This window comes from Melozone crissalis, unplaced genomic scaffold (genome assembly GCF_028551555.1).
Source record: "Melozone crissalis strain CALT ecotype California unplaced genomic scaffold, PUWL_Pcris_2 ptg000018l_1, whole genome shotgun sequence".
Classification (NCBI taxonomy): Eukaryota; Metazoa; Chordata; class Aves; order Passeriformes; family Passerellidae; genus Melozone; species Melozone crissalis.
This window is the reverse complement of record NW_026535796.1, coordinates 3,170,243-3,189,109: the sequence shown is the minus strand read 5'-3', so window position 1 is coordinate 3,189,109 and position 18,867 is coordinate 3,170,243. Positions and strand designations below refer to the sequence as shown.

Here is an 18,867-nt window from a genome sequence, read left to right as displayed (position 1 = left end):
CTTGCCCGGCGTGTCCACCTGCCCGGGCTGCTCTCTTCCCCAGAGATGTTCCCTTCCCAAGATGTCCCTTTTCCCGGGATGTCCCTTTTCCCAGAATGTCCCCTTTCCCGGGATGTCCCTTTTCCCAGGATGTCCCTTTTCCCGGGATGTCCCTTTTCCCAGGATGTCCCTTTTCCCGGGATGTCCCCTTTCCCGGGAAGCCCTCCGTTCCAGGGAAGTCCCTCTGCCCAGCACGTTCTCCTTTCCAGGGAAGGCTCCCTGCCCGCAGTATCCCCTTTCCCGGGACGTTCCCCTTCCCAGGCATGTCCCTCTGCCCGGGATGTCCCTTTGCCCGGGGTGTCACCTTTCCCGGGACGTTCCCCTGCCCGGAATGTCCCTCTGAGGAGCGTGTCCCCTCTCCACGGCTGTCACCCTGCCTGTGTGACACCACCGTGGGTCCCTGCTGTCCTTCCGGGGCTGGGACGGCGTGGTAGAGGGGACAGCGGGACACGGGGACAGCGGGACACGGGGACAGCCGCGCTGCTCTGAGTCCTCCGGGCCTGCAGGGGGCGCCACGCGCACTGGGGCCGCTCTGGGCGGGCGCGCGGGGCGGGGCGGCGCGCGGGCGGCCATGGCGGACACCGAGAAGCTCAACCTCGACTCCATCATCAGCCGCCTCCTGGAGGGTGAGCGGCCCCCGCCGCCCCCCGAGCACCGGGACGCCCTCCCGCCGCTCGGGGAACCTCCCGGGGCCGGCTCGGGCCGCGTCCCGGCGCCGCGGGGCGGTCCCCGGCCTAGGCCTGGCGGGGGCGGGTTAGGCCGCGGTGGTTTGGGGGGGGTCAGGGCCGGGAAGGGTTTTGGGGGGGTTCCCGTGGGGTCTGCGGAGCTGGAGATGAGTCCGCAGGGCGTGGGGGATGTGAGGGGGGATCCCCAATGGCTCTGTGCCCCGCGGGACGGGGCTGCAGGAAATGGGGGCCTCAAGGGGTGTGTGCACCGCGGAGGGGAACGGGAGGGGACGGGGCTGTCCCCAAGGGGCTGCGGGCCGCAGCTGGGCCTGGAGGGCGGGGAGGATACGGGCAGGGAGGGCTGGGGCAGGTAAAGCGGGGGTTCCTGGGGTGCTCTGGGGGTCCCCGAGCTGTTGGGGATCCCTGATCCTGTTCTCTGCGCTGGGAGCAGTCCAAGGGTCGCGGCCGGGGAAGAACGTGCAGCTGACGGAGAACGAGATCCGCGGGCTGTGCCTCAAATCCCGGGAGATCTTCCTGAGCCAGCCCATCCTGCTGGAGCTGGAGGCACCCCTCAAGATCTGCGGTGAGGCCTGCGTGGCTGCTGGGCAGCGCTGGGGTGCCGTGGGGGGCTGCAGGGTGACACTCACAGCCTGTGTCCCCCCCCAGGTGACATCCACGGGCAGTACTACGACCTCCTGAGGCTCTTTGAGTACGGGGGCTTCCCCCCTGAGAGCAATTACCTGTTTTTGGGGGACTACGTGGACCGGGGCAAGCAGTCTTTGGAGACCATCTGCCTGCTGCTCGCCTACAAGATCAAGTACCCCGAGAACTTCTTCCTGCTGCGGGGCAACCACGAGTGTGCCAGCATCAACCGCATCTATGGCTTCTATGACGAGTGTGAGTGCCCGGGCTGTGCCCCACAAACCCTGCTGCCATCCCTGGGCTCCCCCTTTCCCGCTGTTATCCCAGTGCTTTCCCATACTGGGAACTCCTTCCCTCCCCGCCATGTCTTCCTGCCCTTCCTCTGTGTCCTCCTGCCCTTCCATGTCCTGCCTACCCCCAGGCTGTCCCCAGGGTCACCTCCAAGCCCCCTTTGTCCCCCGCAGGCAAGAGAAGATACAACATCAAGCTCTGGAAGACCTTCACCGACTGCTTCAATTGTTTGCCCATTGCCGCCATCGTGGATGAGAAGATCTTCTGCTGCCACGGAGGTGGGAATGGCCCTTGCCAGGGATTTGGGCGGGCTGGAGGAGGGGTGGGATGTCCCTGCTGAGCTCTGGGGGTGTCCCTTTCCCGCAGGGCTGTCCCCAGACCTGCAGTCGATGGAGCAGATCCGGCGGATCATGCGGCCCACGGATGTCCCGGATCAGGGGCTGCTCTGTGACCTGCTCTGGTCCGACCCCGACAAGGACGTGCAGGGCTGGGGCGAGAACGACCGTGGGGTCTCCTTCACCTTCGGCGCCGAGGTGGTGGCCAAATTCCTGCACAAGCACGACCTGGACCTCATCTGCCGGGCACACCAGGTACCAGTGGGTCCCCAGACACTGGGCACACGTGGGGTTGGGTCTCCAGTGGGTGCCAGGTGGTTCTACCCCGAGTATTTCCCCTTCAAGGGCAGTGTGCACCCCAGGAGTGTGTGGGGTGGAATTCTGGGGGTGTTTGCCCTGGGATTTGGGATTAACCTCAGCATTTGGGTATTTGCTCTGAAGTTTTTGCCCAGGAGGAATGAATAGTCACCCCTGGATGTGGCTGTTCCTCCCAGAGGTTGGATAATCACTGTGGATGATGGATACCTGCCCTGGGGCAGTGGGTGTTTGTCCCAGCCGTGGCTGTTTGCTGCAGGGCAGGGAGTGCTCACCCTGGTACAGAGGGCTGGATATTCAGCCTGGGGCACTGGGAATTAGCCGGGGCAGGTGGATACCGGCCATGGGAGGTGGATTTTTACCAACTCCATGTCCCCCCCAGGTGGTGGAGGACGGCTACGAGTTCTTCGCCAAGCGCCAGCTCGTCACCCTCTTCTCGGCCCCCAACTACTGCGGCGAGTTCGACAACGCCGGCGCCATGATGAGCGTGGATGAGACCCTCATGTGCTCCTTCCAGGTGAGCCCAGGAGGGGAAACACCCCTGGTTCCTGCCGGGAGGGCTGCAGGGAGTTCTGCCCTCCCGCAGAGTGGAGAGCTGGGGCAGGAGCTCACTGATTTCTCTCCCCTTGTCCCGCAGATTTTGAAGCCGGCCGACAAGAACAAAGGCAAATACGGGCAGTTCAGCGGGCTGAACCCCGCCGGGCGCCCCGTCACCCCTCCCCGAAACTCTGCCAAAGCCAAGAAATGAGCTGGGAGCCGCCCCCGTGCTGCCCACGCCCCACAGCCCCCCGCCCAAGCATCAGGTCGCTTTTCTTTCGACTCGTTTTTTTATTTGTAGGATCCTGCCCCCCCCCGGCCACGCTCCACCAAAGCAAATCCAGGCCCAGGGCAGGGAGTGCTGGGGCGAGGGGGGAGCCCAGAGCCCAGCCCTGGGGTGGCAGCGGAGGGGGGGGCAGGAGGATTTTTTGAGGAATAAACTTGTAATGGGTCACCGGGGGGTGCCTGTGCTGGTGGTTGGATGGAGGCTGGGGGTGGCAGTGACTCGGGGGCTCAGCTTTCTCCATCGCTGTCCTCCGCCAGCACCTCCTGGGTGGTGGCCGGACCAGGCCTTCCTGGTGTCATCACCGAGCCAAAAAACAGGGAGCGAAACTGTGGGGAGAAATGGGGGGGTCAGGAGGAGGCTCTGTCCACCCCCTGCCCCCAGGCACACCCATCCCTCACCTTCTTGTGCGGGGGGGTCCCTGGCACAGCTCCCTCCTCCTCCTCCTCCTCCTCCTCCTCCTGCTGCTGGGGTTTGCTCTTGGCTGGCTGTGGGGTGCGCAGGGGGAAGGTGGGGCTGGGGGGCCCCTCTGAGCACCCCTCGCTGGTTTCCATGGCTGCCATGTAGGACTCCAGGTCGTCACCGAAGTCGTCTGGCGGGGCAGGCAGGTGGGACACGCTGGTGGGGACAGAGAGGATTGGGAATGGTCACTCAGCTCCCTGCCCGTGGCCGCTGGAGGGCTCATCTGGGACTCACCCGTTGGTGGAAGGGCACTGGGAGCTGCTGTCTGGGTCAGAGAGGGTGGCCAGCACCAGGTGAACCTCCAGGACAGTGTCATCCAGGGTGAAGATCACCGGCCTGGGGACACAGAGGGGCTCAGGGGGTGCCAGGCATGGGGCTGGCACAGGGTGGGGACGTGGTGACCGCTCCTACCTGCCGGGCTCGTCAAAGTGGATGGTGAGGGGCAGGTTGGAGGCCTCGGCAAAGCTCAGCAGGCCCTGGGGACAAAGGGGAGGGTGAGGGGGGCCAGGGGGTGAGACGGGGCTGGGGGGCTCGGCTGGGGACTCACACGGAATTCCTTGAGGCAGAAGGTGATGTGGGAGCCCGGGGCCACGGCCACCGACTGGAACTCGTCCTCAGCCAGCCACAGCTCCGTCACCATCGTCTTGCTCGGCTCTGCGGGGGGGGCGGGGTGGGTGGGGGCTGGAGGGCACCCCAGGGTGGGGAGGGGTCCCCTTGCCCTGCAGAACTCACCTGCCTCGTCCTCCACGTAGTTCCGCAGGCTGATTCTGCCACCGGTGCCAGTCCCCAGTGTCACCTCAGCCAGCGTCGGGGGAAAGTGCACCACGGCCTCTGCCAGCAGCCTGAGGGGCACGGGAGGGGGCTGAGCACCCCAAATCCTGTGGGGCCGGCGGGGTCCCTCCTTCCATCTGCCCTCACCCCACTGTGCCCCCGCAGTGCCACCCCCGTGGTGTCCCCTCACTCACCGTGCCGGGGCGCAGAGGCGGCTGGCGCAGCGCTGCGTGTCGAACACGGCCTGCAGCCGCTCGCACTCCTGGAAGGCCAGGTTGTGTGTCTTGGTGACACCTGGTGGCGCGGGGGACAGCGGCTCAGCAGGGCAGGAGGCGGGGCCAGCACATCCCTGCTGTGCCTGTCCCCGCCGGTACTCACGGTGTCACCCCCCAGGCTGTCCCCGCCGGTACTCACCGTGTCACCCCCCAGGCTGTCCCCACCGGTACTCACCGTGCTTGCAGTGGAGCTGCAGGACCAGGCGGCTGGCACGGGGCTTGAGCAGGATGAGGCATTTCCCCACCGACTTCTCCAGCGACGGCAGCGAGCGGAAGACGCCCAGGAAGGACTGTGGGGATGGATACGGGGACTGTCACCTGCCTGGGGTCCCCGGAACACCGAGGAGCTCTGGGGGACCCCGGGCAGGGCACGGCACCTTCATGTGCACTTTGCATCGGAAGACCTCGGTGTCGGGCCCGGCGCTGCCCGGCTCGTACAGCTGGAAGAAGAGCGGTGCGAAGAGGAAGGCAGCGAAGGCAGAACGGGAGGAGTTGACAGCACGGAGGGACAGCTGGGGACACAGCCACAGTGTTGGCACTGCCCGCACGGAGGGAGGGGGGCACAGCTGCCCCCCAGCTCCCCCCAGCCCCCCGGTGCTGCGTACCCCACTCTCGGTGGGCTCCAGGTAGAGCTCGTCGCCGATGCGGGACAGGGAGTGCACGGCCCGGCCGAGGACTGGGAAGGAGAGGGGGCGGGGTGAGGCCGGGCTCCCGGGCACGCCGCGCTCCCGGGTCCCCGGCCCCGCTCACCTTTGACGTTGCCGCCGGCGATCACACATTTCATGGCACCGGTACCGGCACCGGCACCGGGCGGGCACGTGGGGCCTTCGCGCCAGCCCCCGGGCCCCCGCCCCCTCGCCCGCAGGCCACGCCCCCTAGCGGAGCGTGCGGGCTAGGCCACGCCCCCAGCGGGCTGCACTCGGGCCTCGCCGCTCCCCCCGCCGCGGTGGTTGTTCCCTCCCCGCCCCGCCGGTGCCGTCTCTCCGCAGCGGCCCCGCGGCGGTGCCCCCCAGCCCCCCTGTCCCGTCCCTTCCCGGCGGTTCCGGCCTCTTCCCCGCCGCGCCCCGCCGGTGCCGTCCCGGCTTCCCGCTCCCGCCCTCCCAGGCCGCCTTCCCATTGGCCAGAGGTGCCGCTCGGTCCCGCCCCCGCCGCCAGCCGATTGGTCCGCGCTGAGGGGGCGCGTGACGGCACGGCGCGATGGCCTCACGTGACCGGCGGGAGGGGCGGGGCCTCGTCCCGGCGGCTCTCGGGGCTGCCCCGCCAGTAAGCCCCGCCTCCCACAACGCGCTATTGGGCATCGGTTGGAATGACGTGCGGTTCAGCCAATGGGGCTTCGACGCGCCCCTCAGCGCCGCTCCCGGTGCTCAGCCCCGCACCGGCTCCTTCCCGGGACCTCCCGACCCATCCCGGGGCTCTGCCGGGGTCGTTCCGTGCTTGTGCCTCCCAGCACCCTGACCTTCCCTTCATTCCCGGCAGCACCCCGGGCCAGGCCGCCCTTCCGCCGCACTGCCCGCACCTCCCGGTCCCTTTGCCGCTTCCCGCAATCCCGGGGCACGATGATCCCCAGGAAGGGCTGCAGCTCCCTGGAGCCGCTCCGGTGCTTCCCGAGATCCCGGTGTTTTGGGGATCCCTGCCTCCCGGGATAGGGAATTTGGGGATCCCTATCTCCGCTTCCACAGGAGAGTGGAGTGCTCTACGTTAATGCTCGAGGGTCTCTCTCCATGCTGGAGGTGCTGCTGGCTGTGCATCCCATGGAATCATGGAATGGCTGGGCATGGAAGGGACCTTAAAGCTCATCCAGGTCCATCCCCTGCCAGGGGCAGAGAGACCATCCACTAGACCAAGTTGCTCCGGGCCCCATTCAACACTTCCAGGAATGGATTTTTGGGGGTCTCCCAGAATTCTCCAGTGGGGGTACACTGTAAATTCTGGGCTGGCCAGGTGTATCCAGGGGTGGTCCATAGCATGTCAGAATGGTCAGGGTTGGAAGGGACCTTAAAACCCACCCCATCCCATCCCCCTGCCATGGGCAGGGACATTTCCCACCGGCCCAGCTGCTCCGGTGTGTCCGTGAGCACTTGCAGGGATGTGACACTGGCTCAGGGATGTGACACTATCCCAGCAGTGTGACACTGTCCCCGGGATGTGACACTGGCCAAGCAGTGTGACACTGTCCCAGGGATGTGACACTGTCCCAGCAGTGTGACACTGGCCCAGCAGTGTGACACCAGCCCAGCAGTGTGACACAGGCCCAGCAGTGTGACACTGTCCCAGCAGTGTGACACAGGCCCAGCAGTGTGACACCATCCCAGCTGTGTGACACAGGCCCAGCAGTGTGACACTGTCCCAGCTGTGTGACACTGTCCCAGCTGTGTGATACAGGCCCAGCAGTGTGACACTGTCCCAGCAGTGTGACACTGTCCCAGCTGTGTGACACAGGCCCAGCAGTGTGACACTGTCCCAGCAGTGTGACACAGGCCCAGCAGTGTGACACCGGCCCAGCAGTGTGACACTGTCCCAGCTGTGTGACACAGGCCCAGCAGTGTGACACCATCCCAGCAGTGTGACACTGTCCCAGCAGTGTGACACTGTCCCAGCTGTGTGACACAGGCCCAGCAGTGTGACACTGTCCCAGCAGTGTGACACCATCCCAGCAGTGTGACACTGTCCCAGCAGTGTGACACTGTCCCAGCAGTGTGACACCAGCCCAGCCGCAGCCTGTGCCGCAGCCAGCCCGGAGCGGAGCAGCAGCTCCGGAGCGTGGCCCCACGGGAGGGGGGATGTGGCTGTCGGGAACTCGAGTCGCGCTCCCAGCAGGGTCCCCCCGCCGCTCCCCGTCCCTCCTGCCGGCCCCGGTGGCCGCGGAGCCCGAGCCGAGGGGCCCCATGGCAGAGCCCTTGTCCCGTGGCTGCCTTCCTCCAGGGCACGGTGACAGCCTCTCCTCCTCCTCCTCCTTTCCCTGCCTGGAGCGCTCGGCGCCTTTCACCCGGGATTTGTGGGTGCAGGTACGGGAGCTCCTGGCCCCGCCACGCGTAGGGCAGTGCTGGGACAGCCACACGGAGCCCCAGGGACTCCAGGCCTGCCTTGGCCTGGGCTCGGGCTCCAGCCGGATCTGGCTCCTCCGCCTCTGGGGTGAGCACTGGCTGCTTCCCTTCCTCCCAGGAGGAGGAGGAGGAGGAGGACGGGATTGTGTGGGAGCCTCCGTTCCAGCTCTGGCAGCGCAGCCGGGCTCCTCTGGAGCCGCCGTCCCCAGGAGGGGCTCTGGCCTCGGGGCTCGGCGTTTTATGGGGCTGCGGAGAGGACGCAGCTGGCTGCGGTCGTGACACACACACCTCAGCGGGGGCCAGCGCCGGGCCACCCCTCCCTCTCGCCGGGAATGGGCTGCATGGGGCCGGGAGCGGGAGCCTGGCAGCCCTCGGGGGGTGGGTGAGCTCCCCCTGGGGCCGGGCAGTTCACCGGGATGGCGATGGCGGGCAAGGTGACAGCGCTGCTCCCTCGCACCCGGCGGGCTCGGGGTCGTGTCCCGGCTCCTTCCCGCTCCTCCGGCTCCCTTCCCGGCACATGGCACGGCGCCCTCGCCCGGGCAGCGGCTCGGCGAGACAGACGGCCACAGCTGGGCTGCCGCTGCCAGCCCGGCAGGAGGGGACACGCCGAGCCGGATGGCCGCTCCGCGCCCCTGCCCGCGCCCCAGCGCTGTCCCCGCGGAGCCGGGCGCTGCCCGAGCCGAGCCCCGCTCCGGGGCTGCCGCCGGGGTTTCGGGGTTCGGGCAGCCCCGTCCCTGCCTCCCTCCTCCGGCCGCAAAGGGCAGCGCCGGGAGGCCGGGCTGGAGGTGAGCTCAGCTGCCCGGTGACGGCCCCGAGGGCAGGGCGGGCACGGCCTCACCCACTCCGGGCGATGAGGAGGAGGAGGAGGAACAGGATGTGAGGATGAAGCTTCGCAGCGCCTTGACCTGCCCGTGCCCCGTGCCCGCTTTGTCCCGGGGCCGGGGCTCCCTCCTGGCACCGCTGGCTGGCACAGGGAGAGCGGCTCGGGAAGCGGGAGCTGCATCTGCCGGGCCGGGTTCCCTCCTCCTCCTCTTCCTCTCCTGTCTCAGGTGTGGGCCCAGCGGGAGCCGTGGCAGCCGGAAAGCCCCGCAGACCCGGGCGCAGCGCTGGGTTTGGGGAGGGGAGAAGGCGGCGAGGGCAGCCCCGCGCCTCGGCAGCCTGCAGACCCCCGGGGACGGCCCGGCGGCTTTTCCCAACTGCTCCAGCGCTGCTGGCGGGATCTGCTGGCTCGGGGGGGAAACCAGATACGCTGCCCTGCGGCTGGGGGGGCGAGGGGCCGGCCCCACGCCGAGCGGACCCCCCCAGACACGCTGCCGGGGCGCCGGGCCGGGGCTCCCCCCAGCCGCGGATCCTTTGGGCAGCTCCGTCCGACACCTCCGCAGCCCCTCCGGATCCCCAGGGCTGCGGGGCGTCCCCCATTCACCCGGGGGAGCGGATCCAGAGCCCCCCTCGCCACCCCTGACATGTCTGTTGGGCGCGTCCTCATGGATTCAACACCAAATCCGCACTTCCCGAGCCATAAATCAGCCAGCAGCGCGCCCGTGTGCGGCTTGTCCCTACGGGGGGTCCCCAAACTGCTGCTAATGACTTCAGCACCCAGTGTCCCGGTGGGTTTGGGGACAGGGGGTCCTGCTGTGCACCCCGCGTCCCGCGGAGAGCCGGGAGGATGCGATGGCAGCCGGGAGGGCTCGGACCTGGCCAGGGCCGGGGTCTGGAGTGGAAGCGAATCCGCCTGTTACCTCCCGGCCCTTCCCGGCGCTCCCAGCGCCTTTGTTTTAGACAAAGCTTTTTTTGGGGGGAGCCAGGACGTTCCTCTCCCCGCCGAGAGAGCCCCGAGGCTGCACCCACTCATGGACGAGGGACACGAGGGGAAGGGACGGGGGGCTCCGGCTGTCGGGTCCCCTCCGGCGGCGGCTCCGCTCGGCCCTGGGGGTCTCCCCACGCCCCCTCAGCCCACCCCACTCACCCCCGGTGGGCTGCGGGCAGCGCCGCAGTCACTGCCAAGGGCCCCGCGGGCGCCGGGACGGGGATTGTCCTAACGGAGGAGGATAACCGGGAAGAAAGCGGCTCTGGCACCGGAGGGAAGGGGCTGGGGGGGCCCGGGGCCGCGGGGAGAAGCGAAGCCCCCGCTCGGGACGGAGGGTCCCCCGGGGCTGAGCCGCCGCCGCCGCTCCGGGAGGCTCCGGTTGTGCCGCCGGGACCCCGCCGCGCTCCCCCCGCTGCGCCGCTCACCTGCCGCCGTCCCGGCGGGGCAGCGCCCGCCGCGCTGCGGCTCCCCGAGCCGGGGGGGGTCCGCGGGCCCCGGACCCCCTCTCTCGGCCGGAGGGGAGGGGGCTGGCCGTGCCCGCGAGGAGCCGAGGACCCCCCCCTCCCCGCCCCGCCGCCACCCTTCCCGCACCGGCCGGCCCCATCCCTCCGCCGCTCCTCCCCGCTGCCCCGGGGGGGGAAGGAAGGGGGGGCAGGCTGGCACCCCACGCCCCCCCCGGCCCCGGCCCCGCCAGAGGAGCCGCTCCGCCGCACCTCGTCCCGTCCCCCCCCGTCCTCCCCTCCCCGGACCCCCCCTCCGTCCCGTCCCCCCCGTGCTCCCCCCGGGACCGGGCTCTCGGCTCTGTGCGCGGGGAGGAGGAGAGGCGAGAGGGCTCGGAGCGGCAAATGGGAGCCGCAGTCCCGGGCCGGTGTGCGGGACCGCTGCCTGCCCGCCCGGGGAGCCCAGAGCACGCACGCAGCGCCCCGGCCCCGCGCCCGTCCCGCATGGAGCTGAGAGCAGGTAGGAGACCCCCCCGGCCCCGCACCGGCCCCGCACCGGCCCCGCACCGGCCCCGCACCGGCCCCGCCGCTGCCACTTTAACAAAAGCCGGGCGGGAGCCAGAAGAGCACCGGGGGCGCAGCGAGGCAGAAAGCGGGGGTCCCCCCCTTCCCAGCCGGCCAGCGGCACCCCGGGGGACCCCCCTCTTCCCTTCCCTCCCCTCCGCCTTCCGCAGCGCCGGGGCTCGACTCCAGCCTCCCCACCTCTGCCCGGTGCCGGGAGCCCGGGATGGGGATGGGGAAAGGGGGGATGAAGCCGGGGCCGGGGGGGAAAGGGAGGGAATGAATGGAGCCCGCTCTTGTGTACAATTGCATCAAATACATTCTTGAAAGCAACCTGGTTCTGCTTAACACTTGAATTGGGAAAAAAAAAAGAGGAAAGAAGGAGGCAGCAGCTTGGAGAGGGTGGATGCGAGCTCCAGTTTTTTTTTTTTTCCTTTTTCTTTTTTTTTTTTTTTTTTTTATTCCTGCATTCCTGGACCCCAATCAAAAGAGCAAATCAAGGGAGGTGGAAGGGGGGAACGGCGGCGAGCGAGGCAGCCGGAGCGCGGTGCGAACCCTCCACACCCCAAAAACCCACCCAACTCGCCCCGCTTTTTTCTTTTTTTTTTTCCACCTAACACCCGAGCGAGCCCAAACCAAAACAAATAGAGACCGAGGGGAAAAAAAAAAAAAAGAAAAAGAAAAAAAAAAAAGAAAGCCAGAAACCAACCCAAAAAAAAAAAAAACCACCACCCAACCCTGAGCGCGAGCGAAGCAGCGAGCCAGGGCTGAGGCGAGCGGGCGGGCTCGGGGAGCCGAGCAAGAGCCGAGCCCCCCAAAATCCCCCTGCACCCCGACTATGCTAAATGTAACCGGGGAGCTCTCAGGTAAGCCCGCGGCGCTGGGTGCGGGGCGGGGGGCTGCCCCAACTCCCCTGCCTGCATCTGCCGGCAGTTTTTTCCCCCTTTCCAAACCGACTGCTGATTTTAATTTGATGTGATTAAAACGTCTGTCTGGCTTTGGGATTGATTTAAGACTTTCCCCTCTCTAGGTTGGGTTGTTGTTTCTTTTTTTTTTTCTTTTTTTTTTCCCCCCCTTTCTCTCGTTCCCTCTTTTCCATGCATGTTTGTGATTACCAGGGAGGGAACCGCCGCTGAGCACGGAGAATTAAACCCCGGGACCGACAGAGGGGAGGAAAAGGAAAGTCGGTGGGATTTATGGGGGGCTGCAAGAGTTAGTTTTCCTGCCCGGGGCTGCATTTCGGGGCTTGACACGGGATCCGCCGCTGGAGCCGGCGTCGTTCCTGCGGGACCCGGCAGCGGGGTTGGGGTGCCGGGGAGGGGGCGGCTTTGTTCCCTCGGCCCCGGCGGCCACCGGCACCCCCGGGGCGGCAGCGGGGCCGGCCGGCCTGGCGGCACACCGGCACCGGGGGCTGCTCGCCCGGAAAATGCTGGAAAACACCCTTAAAAGGTCAAAGTGTGGGCGCCGCCAGGCTCGCCGGGGTCCCGGGCGGCAGGACCGGGGCCGGGGCAGCACGAGGCCGCCGCCGGGTTCGGCTCCGGCTCCCGCGGTGCCGCCGTGACGCAGGACGGGCACGGCGGGGCGAGCGCCGGGGAACCGGAAAAGCGAGGCCGGGATCCCCGGCGGCTCAGTCGCCCTCCCTCGCCCCTTCCTCTCCCGCTTCCCGCCGCCGCCGGGCCCGGCGGACGTGGCCGGACCGGTGGCACGGCCGGTGCCGAGGCCTGCGGGGACGGGCGGGGAAGGGGACGCCGAGGAGAAGCCGCAGCGCCGGGGCTCGGCCGGCGGGACCCCGTTCCCGTTCCGGCACATCCCCAGCCGGGCGGTGTCGGGACTCTCGGCATCCCCGGTGTCCCTGTTTAGCGGGCGGTGCGAGGGCACGGTGGCGGCCGCACATCTGGGCTGCATTAGGCGCAGGCTCCGCAGGGAAATGCGGAGGGCTCTGCTTACAGGGCCGCGCTGGGGGGAGATTTATGCCCTGCTAAGTGGCACCGAGCCCCATAAATCACCCCCCGCGCCCCCCGGGGCTGCAGCGCCGGCGTCCCGGTGCCACCGTGCCAGCACCGCCGTCCCAGCGAGGGCAGGCTGGTGGGGATGCGCTCCTGGATGGGCAGGCTGGGAAATCTGGGATATCTGGGAAGCGGCTGGCCCGGCAGTGCTGTGGCTGCGTGTGGCACGTGGCCTGTGGGTGACAGAGGCGTCCCAGGCCTCAGCAGGGTGCTGTGGGGACATCAGGGCATGGCCGTGCCCACCAGAGCGCTGGTGCCACACTGAGCCAGCCAGGCAGACAGTGTCCCCATGGCAGGCCATGCCAGCAGTGCCAGCGGGTCCGGAGGTGCCCGGGTGTGTCACCCACAGCTCTGTGGTGTCCCGTGGGCTGGCACCGGGTGTCCCCTGCCCCGCTGGAGGGCGGCCAGCCTGGCTCTGTGCTGGTGAACCCCCAGAAAGCCCCTGGAGGGCTCTGTGGCTCTGTTACCCGCTCTGGGAACGGCAGGAAGGGATGGAGGTGCCTCCGGGGCGTGCGTGTGGGGCAGCGGGGTCTGGTTGGGATTAGGGGCCTGCGCCCCCCTCGCCGCCGGGGGTGTTTCCATGGTGCCGCTGGCTGGAGCCGGAGCTGGATGGGAAATCCAGGCCCAGCTAATTACGGCCTCACTGGAGTCTCCCGTGCGCGGCCGCATTTATAAACACACGGAGGAGACAGGATGTAAACACTCAGCGCCGCGAGCGAGCGAGAGCAGGCACGGCCCGCACCGGGGGGGGGACACGGGGCCTGAGCCCCCCGCGCCACCACCCACCCTGCACGGCAGCTTTGCCATGGATGGGTGGGATGGGATGGATGGGATGGATGGGATGGGATGGGATGGGATGGGATGGGATGGGATGGGATGGGATGGATGGATGGATGGGATGGATGGATGGATGGGATGGATGGATGGGATGGGATGGATGGATGGATGGATGGATGGGATGGATGGATGGATGGATGGATGGATGGATGGATGGGATGGATGGATGGGATGGGATGGATGGGATGAGGACCCCGCTGTGGTGGCCGTGGGTGCTGTTGGGGAGGAAGGGCACATGTGTTCTTCCTTTTGGAACCCAGGGAATACTGCGTTTGTGGTATCTGGGTGTGGAAGGTGAGCATCCCCATGTCCCCACCGTGCCAGCTCCACAGGGACGCTGCTGTGCTGTGGTGGCACCTCCCCAGACACGGCGGGGTTACATGCCAGCAGTGTGGGGACACAGAGGCCGCTGTCCATGAGTGTCACCCACTCCAGGCCCCTCGGAGCTGGCAGCCACACTGGGAAACCCCTGTGAAGGGTTAAGCGGTGCCCGTTGGTGGCCAGGACAGTGGCTGGGGTAGCGGGGACAGGGCTGCTTTGTCCTCTGTGCCACAGCCATGCCTGGCCACCGCCAGACCTCCCGTGCTGGCCCCAGGAGCGGGGCTGCGGGCTGTTCGGGGCTCTGCTGGCCGCCGGCCCATCAGATACAGGGCAGCTCCCGCCGCGGCGCTGGGGCCGCCTCGGCCCCGTCCTGGGCCGGGGCTCCGGGGCCGGGGGGTCTCCCCTTCCCGCCGCCGCCCCCGCCGCCCGGCTTTCGGGAAAGCGGCTCTGTGGTCGCGCAGCCCTGGCGGCTCTGCCCACAGCATGCCCAGCGAACAGCTCACCGTCCCCGTGGCCGAATTCCTGCCTCGGCCGCTGGCCGGGAGGTCTGGCCAGCGCTGCTGCCTGCGCTGCCGGGCGGGTGGCAGGCCGGGGGTGCCCGGTGTCACCCCAAAGGGGGCGAGCCGCGTCCCCGCTGCCACGTGTGCGGTGGGTGTCCGTGGCACCGCCGGTGTGCGCGGGCGGCTGTGCTGGCAGAGCAGGGGGTGCCCGCTGCCCTGGCCCCCCGTCACCCTGGCTGCTCGGGTGTCCCCAGGGCCCAGCGGGTGACCCCGGGCAGGCACGCCATGAGCTGCTTACGTGGGCTGGGAGCATCCTGGCCGCGCTCCAGGGCCGGTTTTGAAACCCTCGGGCTCTTCCTCTCCGACGTCACCGGGATCCAGCTGTGCCGGCTGGAGCCTCCCTCCTCCACTGTCTGTGCCGGTGGGTGCCCGGCGCCAGCCGCGGGGACACGGTGGGCAGGGGACAGCGGGGGCACCGGCTGTGGCTGGGCCATTGTCACTGCTGGGCCACGGTCACCGTCACTGCTGTGCCACGGTCATCGTCACTGCTGTGCCCCGGTCATTGTCACTGCTGTGCCCCGGTCACTGTCACTGCTGTGTCATGGCCACCGTCATTACCGTGCAGTGTCACTGTCACTGCTGTGTCATGTGTGTCATGGTTACCGTCAGTGCTGTGCCCCAGTCACTGTCACAGCTGTGCCAGGGTCACTTGTGCCCTTGTCACTGTGTCATGATCACCACTGCTCAGCGCCATCCATTCTGTGCATCCCACCGTTCCCATCCCTCAGACATCCACCTCCATCCCCTTCCTCCATCATCCTCATCCTCATCCTCGTGTCCAGGCCACCTGCCCGGGATCCACCGTGGCTCCATCCCAATCTCCCATCCCTGCCATCCCCCCCCATCCCGCTCCCCGGCTGTGTTTGGTTTGGCACCGGCCAGGCCGGGGCGGGTGTAAATCCCGCCTGGAAACCAGAGCCGGCGGCGGGCGAGGGTCCGGCCAAAGCAAACACCGGGGGGGGGAGTTCTGTGTGCTGTGAGTCACCGCGGCCCCCCCGCCCCCCCCGGCCCACGCTCGCACGCACGGGGAGCCGGCCGCACGCTCCGTGCACCGGGACACACCGGGACACACCGGGATGCACGCACGGGGGACACGGGGGCACGTGGCGCCACGTGGGGTGTCACAGCACGGTGTGGTGTGATGTGTGCACGGCGTGTCACATGTGGGTGGCACGTAACAGTGTGTCCCCCCCGATGGGGTACGTGCACAGCACGCTGCATGCTCTCCCGGCATGTCCTGTGAGTGTCACATGTGTCACGGGCCTGTGTGGGAGATGACACACCTGGGCGGTGTCTCATGCGTGTGTTGCGTCACACGTGTGCACAGTGTCACACTGCATGGTGTCACACGTCTGGAAAATGCCGTGTTCCCCACGCCTGTGTGATGCACTCACATCGGGTGCATCCCAGGTGTGCCCTGGACGCATCCCAGGGGTGTCACGAGTGTCCTGCACACCTCTGGTGCGTATCCCAGCTGTGACAGTGCCCTGCACACCTCCGGGGTGCATCCCAGGTGGGACAGTGCCCTGCACACCCACGGGGCACTCGCATCCCCCACAGTGAGGCAGTTCGCAGGACACCCAGGGCGGTGATGCCGCTGTGGCCGGAGCCGGGGTGTCCCCGAGGGCCCCCGTGCGTCACCCGGGGCCGGTGACGGGGAGCGGTGACGCGCGGGGCGCGGGGGGCTGCCCGCAGCGGGAGCCCCGCGGTGCCGAGCCGTGCCAGCGGCCGGGCTTTCCCGGGAAGCGCTGCCGGGAAGGCCGGCTGTGGCGAGCCGGGGGTGCCAGCTGGCCGCAGCGTGCTGGCCGAGGGCCGTGACCTTTGCGGAGCCGCCGGCCGCGCTCCGGGGCCGCCCTGACGTCAGGCCGGTGATGACGGGGACCCCGCCGGCGCTTTCCGGTGCCTCCGCAAAGGTCACCCCGCGCCCCGGCCGCTCCTCGGAGCCGCTTCCCGCCACCCTCCCCCCCATATTCCCGGTGGCCCCTCGGCGGGGGTCCCCGCTGGGTGCCCGGGCCGCTCCAGCGTTGGCGGTGCCCAAATATATCCCAGGCGTGTGTCCCGGCGGGAATGCCGCGGCCGCGCTGCTCCAGACCATATAAAGGATTGTTGGTGCAGCCGCGGGCGGGAGCGCTCCGAGGGGAGCCGGGGGGTCACCGCGCTGAGGTGGGGGGTTCCTGCTGCTCCGGGGGCTGGTGAGGTGAGGGGGATCCCACCCTCCCCTCCTCCGTGCCTCAGTTTCCCCGGGTTCAGACGGGTGACTCGGGCATACTCTGCAGGCTCAGCGCCGCACACACGGAGACGGAGTGTCCCTGTCACCCGCCCTGAGGTGCTGTGTGTCCCCCACAGGTGACTCTTGGGGGATCTTCACCTTCCTGTGCGCTGCGCTTTGCAACCTGCCGGCGCTGCCGGCGCTGAACTGCTCCGAGGAGCTGGGCGCCGGCCAGTCCATCCAGCAGACGTACGACCTGACCCGCTACCTGGAGCACCAGCTCCGCACCCTCGCCGGCACCTACGTGAGTCCCTGACGCGGCACCCCCCGGGATATCCACCCCGTGCCCAGCTGCTCCCACGCCGGAGGGCGCGGAAATGCCTCATCGCCCCCCGGGCGCAGGGCGGCTCCCGGGCACCCTCCCCTCGGCCCGTGATTCCGTCATGGGCGCGGGCATCCGCCTCTCCCTCCCCGCCGGCGTCGCCGACTCACCCGGAGGTTCCCCGTCCCTGCCCTGACGTGCCCTCGGCGGGCCCGGCGCGTTCGGTGCCAAGCGGTGACGGTGGCACCGCCCGGGCCGCGCTGGAACCTCCGGCTGGGGCAGGGCACGAGGGGGACGTGACGGGAGAAGGGAGAGCCGGGATGAACGGGATGAGCGGGATGAGCGGGATGAGCGGGACGTGGAGCTGGGCACGGCGTGGATTTGTATCCCTGACCCCCGGCACCCCCATTCCCTTGCAGCTGAACTACCTGGGCCCCCCCTTCAATGAGCCCGACTTCAATCCGCCGCGGCTGGTGCGCGCCGAGCCACGCGTGCCCAGCGCCACCGTGGACCTGGACCTGTGGCGGGGCCTGACGGACAACGCGCGCCTGGCCGCCAACTACCGGGCCTACAGCCGCCTGCTCTGCTACCTGCGGCTGCTGGACGGGCAGGTGGGCACGGCCGAGCTGCGCCACCGCCTCGCCCACTTCTGCGCCAGCCTGCAGGGGCTGGTGCTCAGCATCGGCGGCGTCATGTCCTCGCTGGGGTACCCGCTGCCCGCCGGGCCCGCCGCGCCGCCCGCCGGGCCCCCCGGCGCGCACGCCGCCCCCAATGACTTCCTGAAGAAGATGGATGATTTCTGGCTGCTGAAGGAGCTGCAGACCTGGCTCTGGCGCTCGGCCAAGGACTTCAACCGCCTCAAGAAGAAGGTGCCGCCCGCTGTGGTCACCCTGCGGCTGGAGGCGAGGGGGTTCTGAGCACCTGCTGGGCTCCAGTGCCACCACGGCCACGCAGGTCCCCTCTTCCACCACCCGTGTGCCTTGAGAAATGGGGCTCCAAACCCCAAACCACCCCACAACCTCATCATCACCTGGCAGTGCCTTGAAAGATGGGGCTCCTGACCGTGTCACGTGTCACCACAGCCACCCTGCAGCCCCTCCATCATCATCATCATACTGTGCCTTAAGGAACAGGGCTCCTGACCCCAAGTGCCACCACGGCCACCCCATGTTCCCTGTCCACCACCAGTGTGCTTTCAGAAATAGCGTTTCTGACCCCCAAGTGCCCCCACAGCCACCTCACAATCCCACTTTCACCATGGTGCCTTAAGTGAGGGGCTCCTGACCCCAAGTGCCACCCACCACAGCCACCTCACGTCCCCTCTGTCACCACACTCTGCTGAATGGGATGCATCTCCTGACCCCAAGTGCCACCAAAATCACTCCATGTCCCCTCTTCCCAACTAGTGTCCCTTCAAAACTGTCTCCTGACCCCGGAGTGCTGCCAAAGCCACCCCACGTCCTTATCATCACCCAGCTGTGCCTTAAGGGGTGGAGCTCCTCACCCCAAAGTGCCACCACAGTCACCCCGCAGCCCCTCCGTCACTAGGTTGTGTCTTAAGGGACAGGTGTCCTGACTCCCGAGTGCCCCTCCATGGTGTCCCCAACCCCCAGGGTGCCTGTCCCCATCCCTAAAATCTCCAGAGTGGGTGAAAACCCCGCCCATCCCAAAAAGGACCAACGCCCTCTGAGCATAGGAATAAGCCCCGCCCCAGCCAGCAGCAAGCCACGCCCCCGGAGCAATAGGCTCCGCCCTAGACGGCAATAAGCCCCGCCCATCCGACTGCGTAGCAAGCCCCGCCTCCTCCCGCATCAGGCCCCGCCCCCTGACCCAAGCCCCGCCTCCCCATGGGTGCCCATCGATGGGCGGTGGGGCGAGGCCGTGGGGCGCCGCCGCTGTCCCGGTCCGTCTATGAGTGTTTATTTATTGGAGATGTTTATTTATTGGGGTATTTATTGCAGAAGATCTATTCTTGTATGAACGAATAAAAGCCTTTCTCCAGCCCCCCGCCTCGCCCGTGCCGCACCCCGGTCACGGCTCCGTGTGGAATTTGGGCTGTTCCTGTCAGTGCCATCAGCAGGGATCAGGGTGAAGGGCTCCAAGTGTGGGGATTGGGGTGTTCCCCTCTCTCGCAGGGTGAGGATC

General features: G+C 68.1%; 3 protein-coding genes across 4 annotated transcripts; 2 read left to right on the top strand and 1 right to left on the bottom strand.

The window, feature by feature from the left end:
• The first annotated feature begins 583 nt into the window (after positions 1–583).
• PPP1CA (protein phosphatase 1 catalytic subunit alpha) lies at positions 584–3,278 on the top strand. Its single transcript, XM_054275473.1, has 7 exons — positions 584–665; positions 1,156–1,287; positions 1,371–1,601; positions 1,811–1,915; positions 2,004–2,227; positions 2,670–2,804; positions 2,925–3,278. The coding sequence occupies exons 1-7, from the start codon at positions 611–613 to the stop codon at positions 3,033–3,035; spliced, it is 993 nt and encodes a 330-aa protein (XP_054131448.1). The 5' UTR covers positions 584–610; the 3' UTR covers positions 3,036–3,278.
• A 43-nt stretch (positions 3,279–3,321) lies between these two features.
• Positions 3,322–5,541, bottom strand: RAD9A (RAD9 checkpoint clamp component A). Its single transcript, XM_054275472.1, has 11 exons — positions 5,366–5,541; positions 5,221–5,291; positions 4,993–5,127; positions 4,791–4,905; positions 4,535–4,634; positions 4,302–4,411; positions 4,117–4,223; positions 3,981–4,045; positions 3,804–3,905; positions 3,509–3,725; positions 3,322–3,436 (listed from the first exon to the last, which is right to left on the bottom strand). The coding sequence occupies exons 1-11, from the start codon at positions 5,397–5,399 to the stop codon at positions 3,338–3,340; spliced, it is 1,155 nt and encodes a 384-aa protein (XP_054131447.1). The 5' UTR covers positions 5,400–5,541; the 3' UTR covers positions 3,322–3,337.
• A 4,770-nt stretch (positions 5,542–10,311) lies between these two features.
• CLCF1 (cardiotrophin like cytokine factor 1) lies at positions 10,312–17,639 on the top strand. 2 transcript variants are annotated; one of them, XM_054276258.1, is made up of 3 exons: positions 10,312–10,426; positions 16,538–16,704; positions 17,142–17,639. In XM_054276258.1, the coding sequence occupies exons 1-3, from the start codon at positions 10,312–10,314 to the stop codon at positions 17,637–17,639; spliced, it is 780 nt and encodes a 259-aa protein (XP_054132233.1). The 2 variants fall into 2 exon arrangements, with proteins under 2 accessions (XP_054132233.1, XP_054132234.1); XM_054276259.1 differs by lacking the exon at positions 10,312–10,426 and adding an exon at positions 11,283–11,333.
• Positions 17,640–18,867: the final 1,228 nt, after the last annotated feature.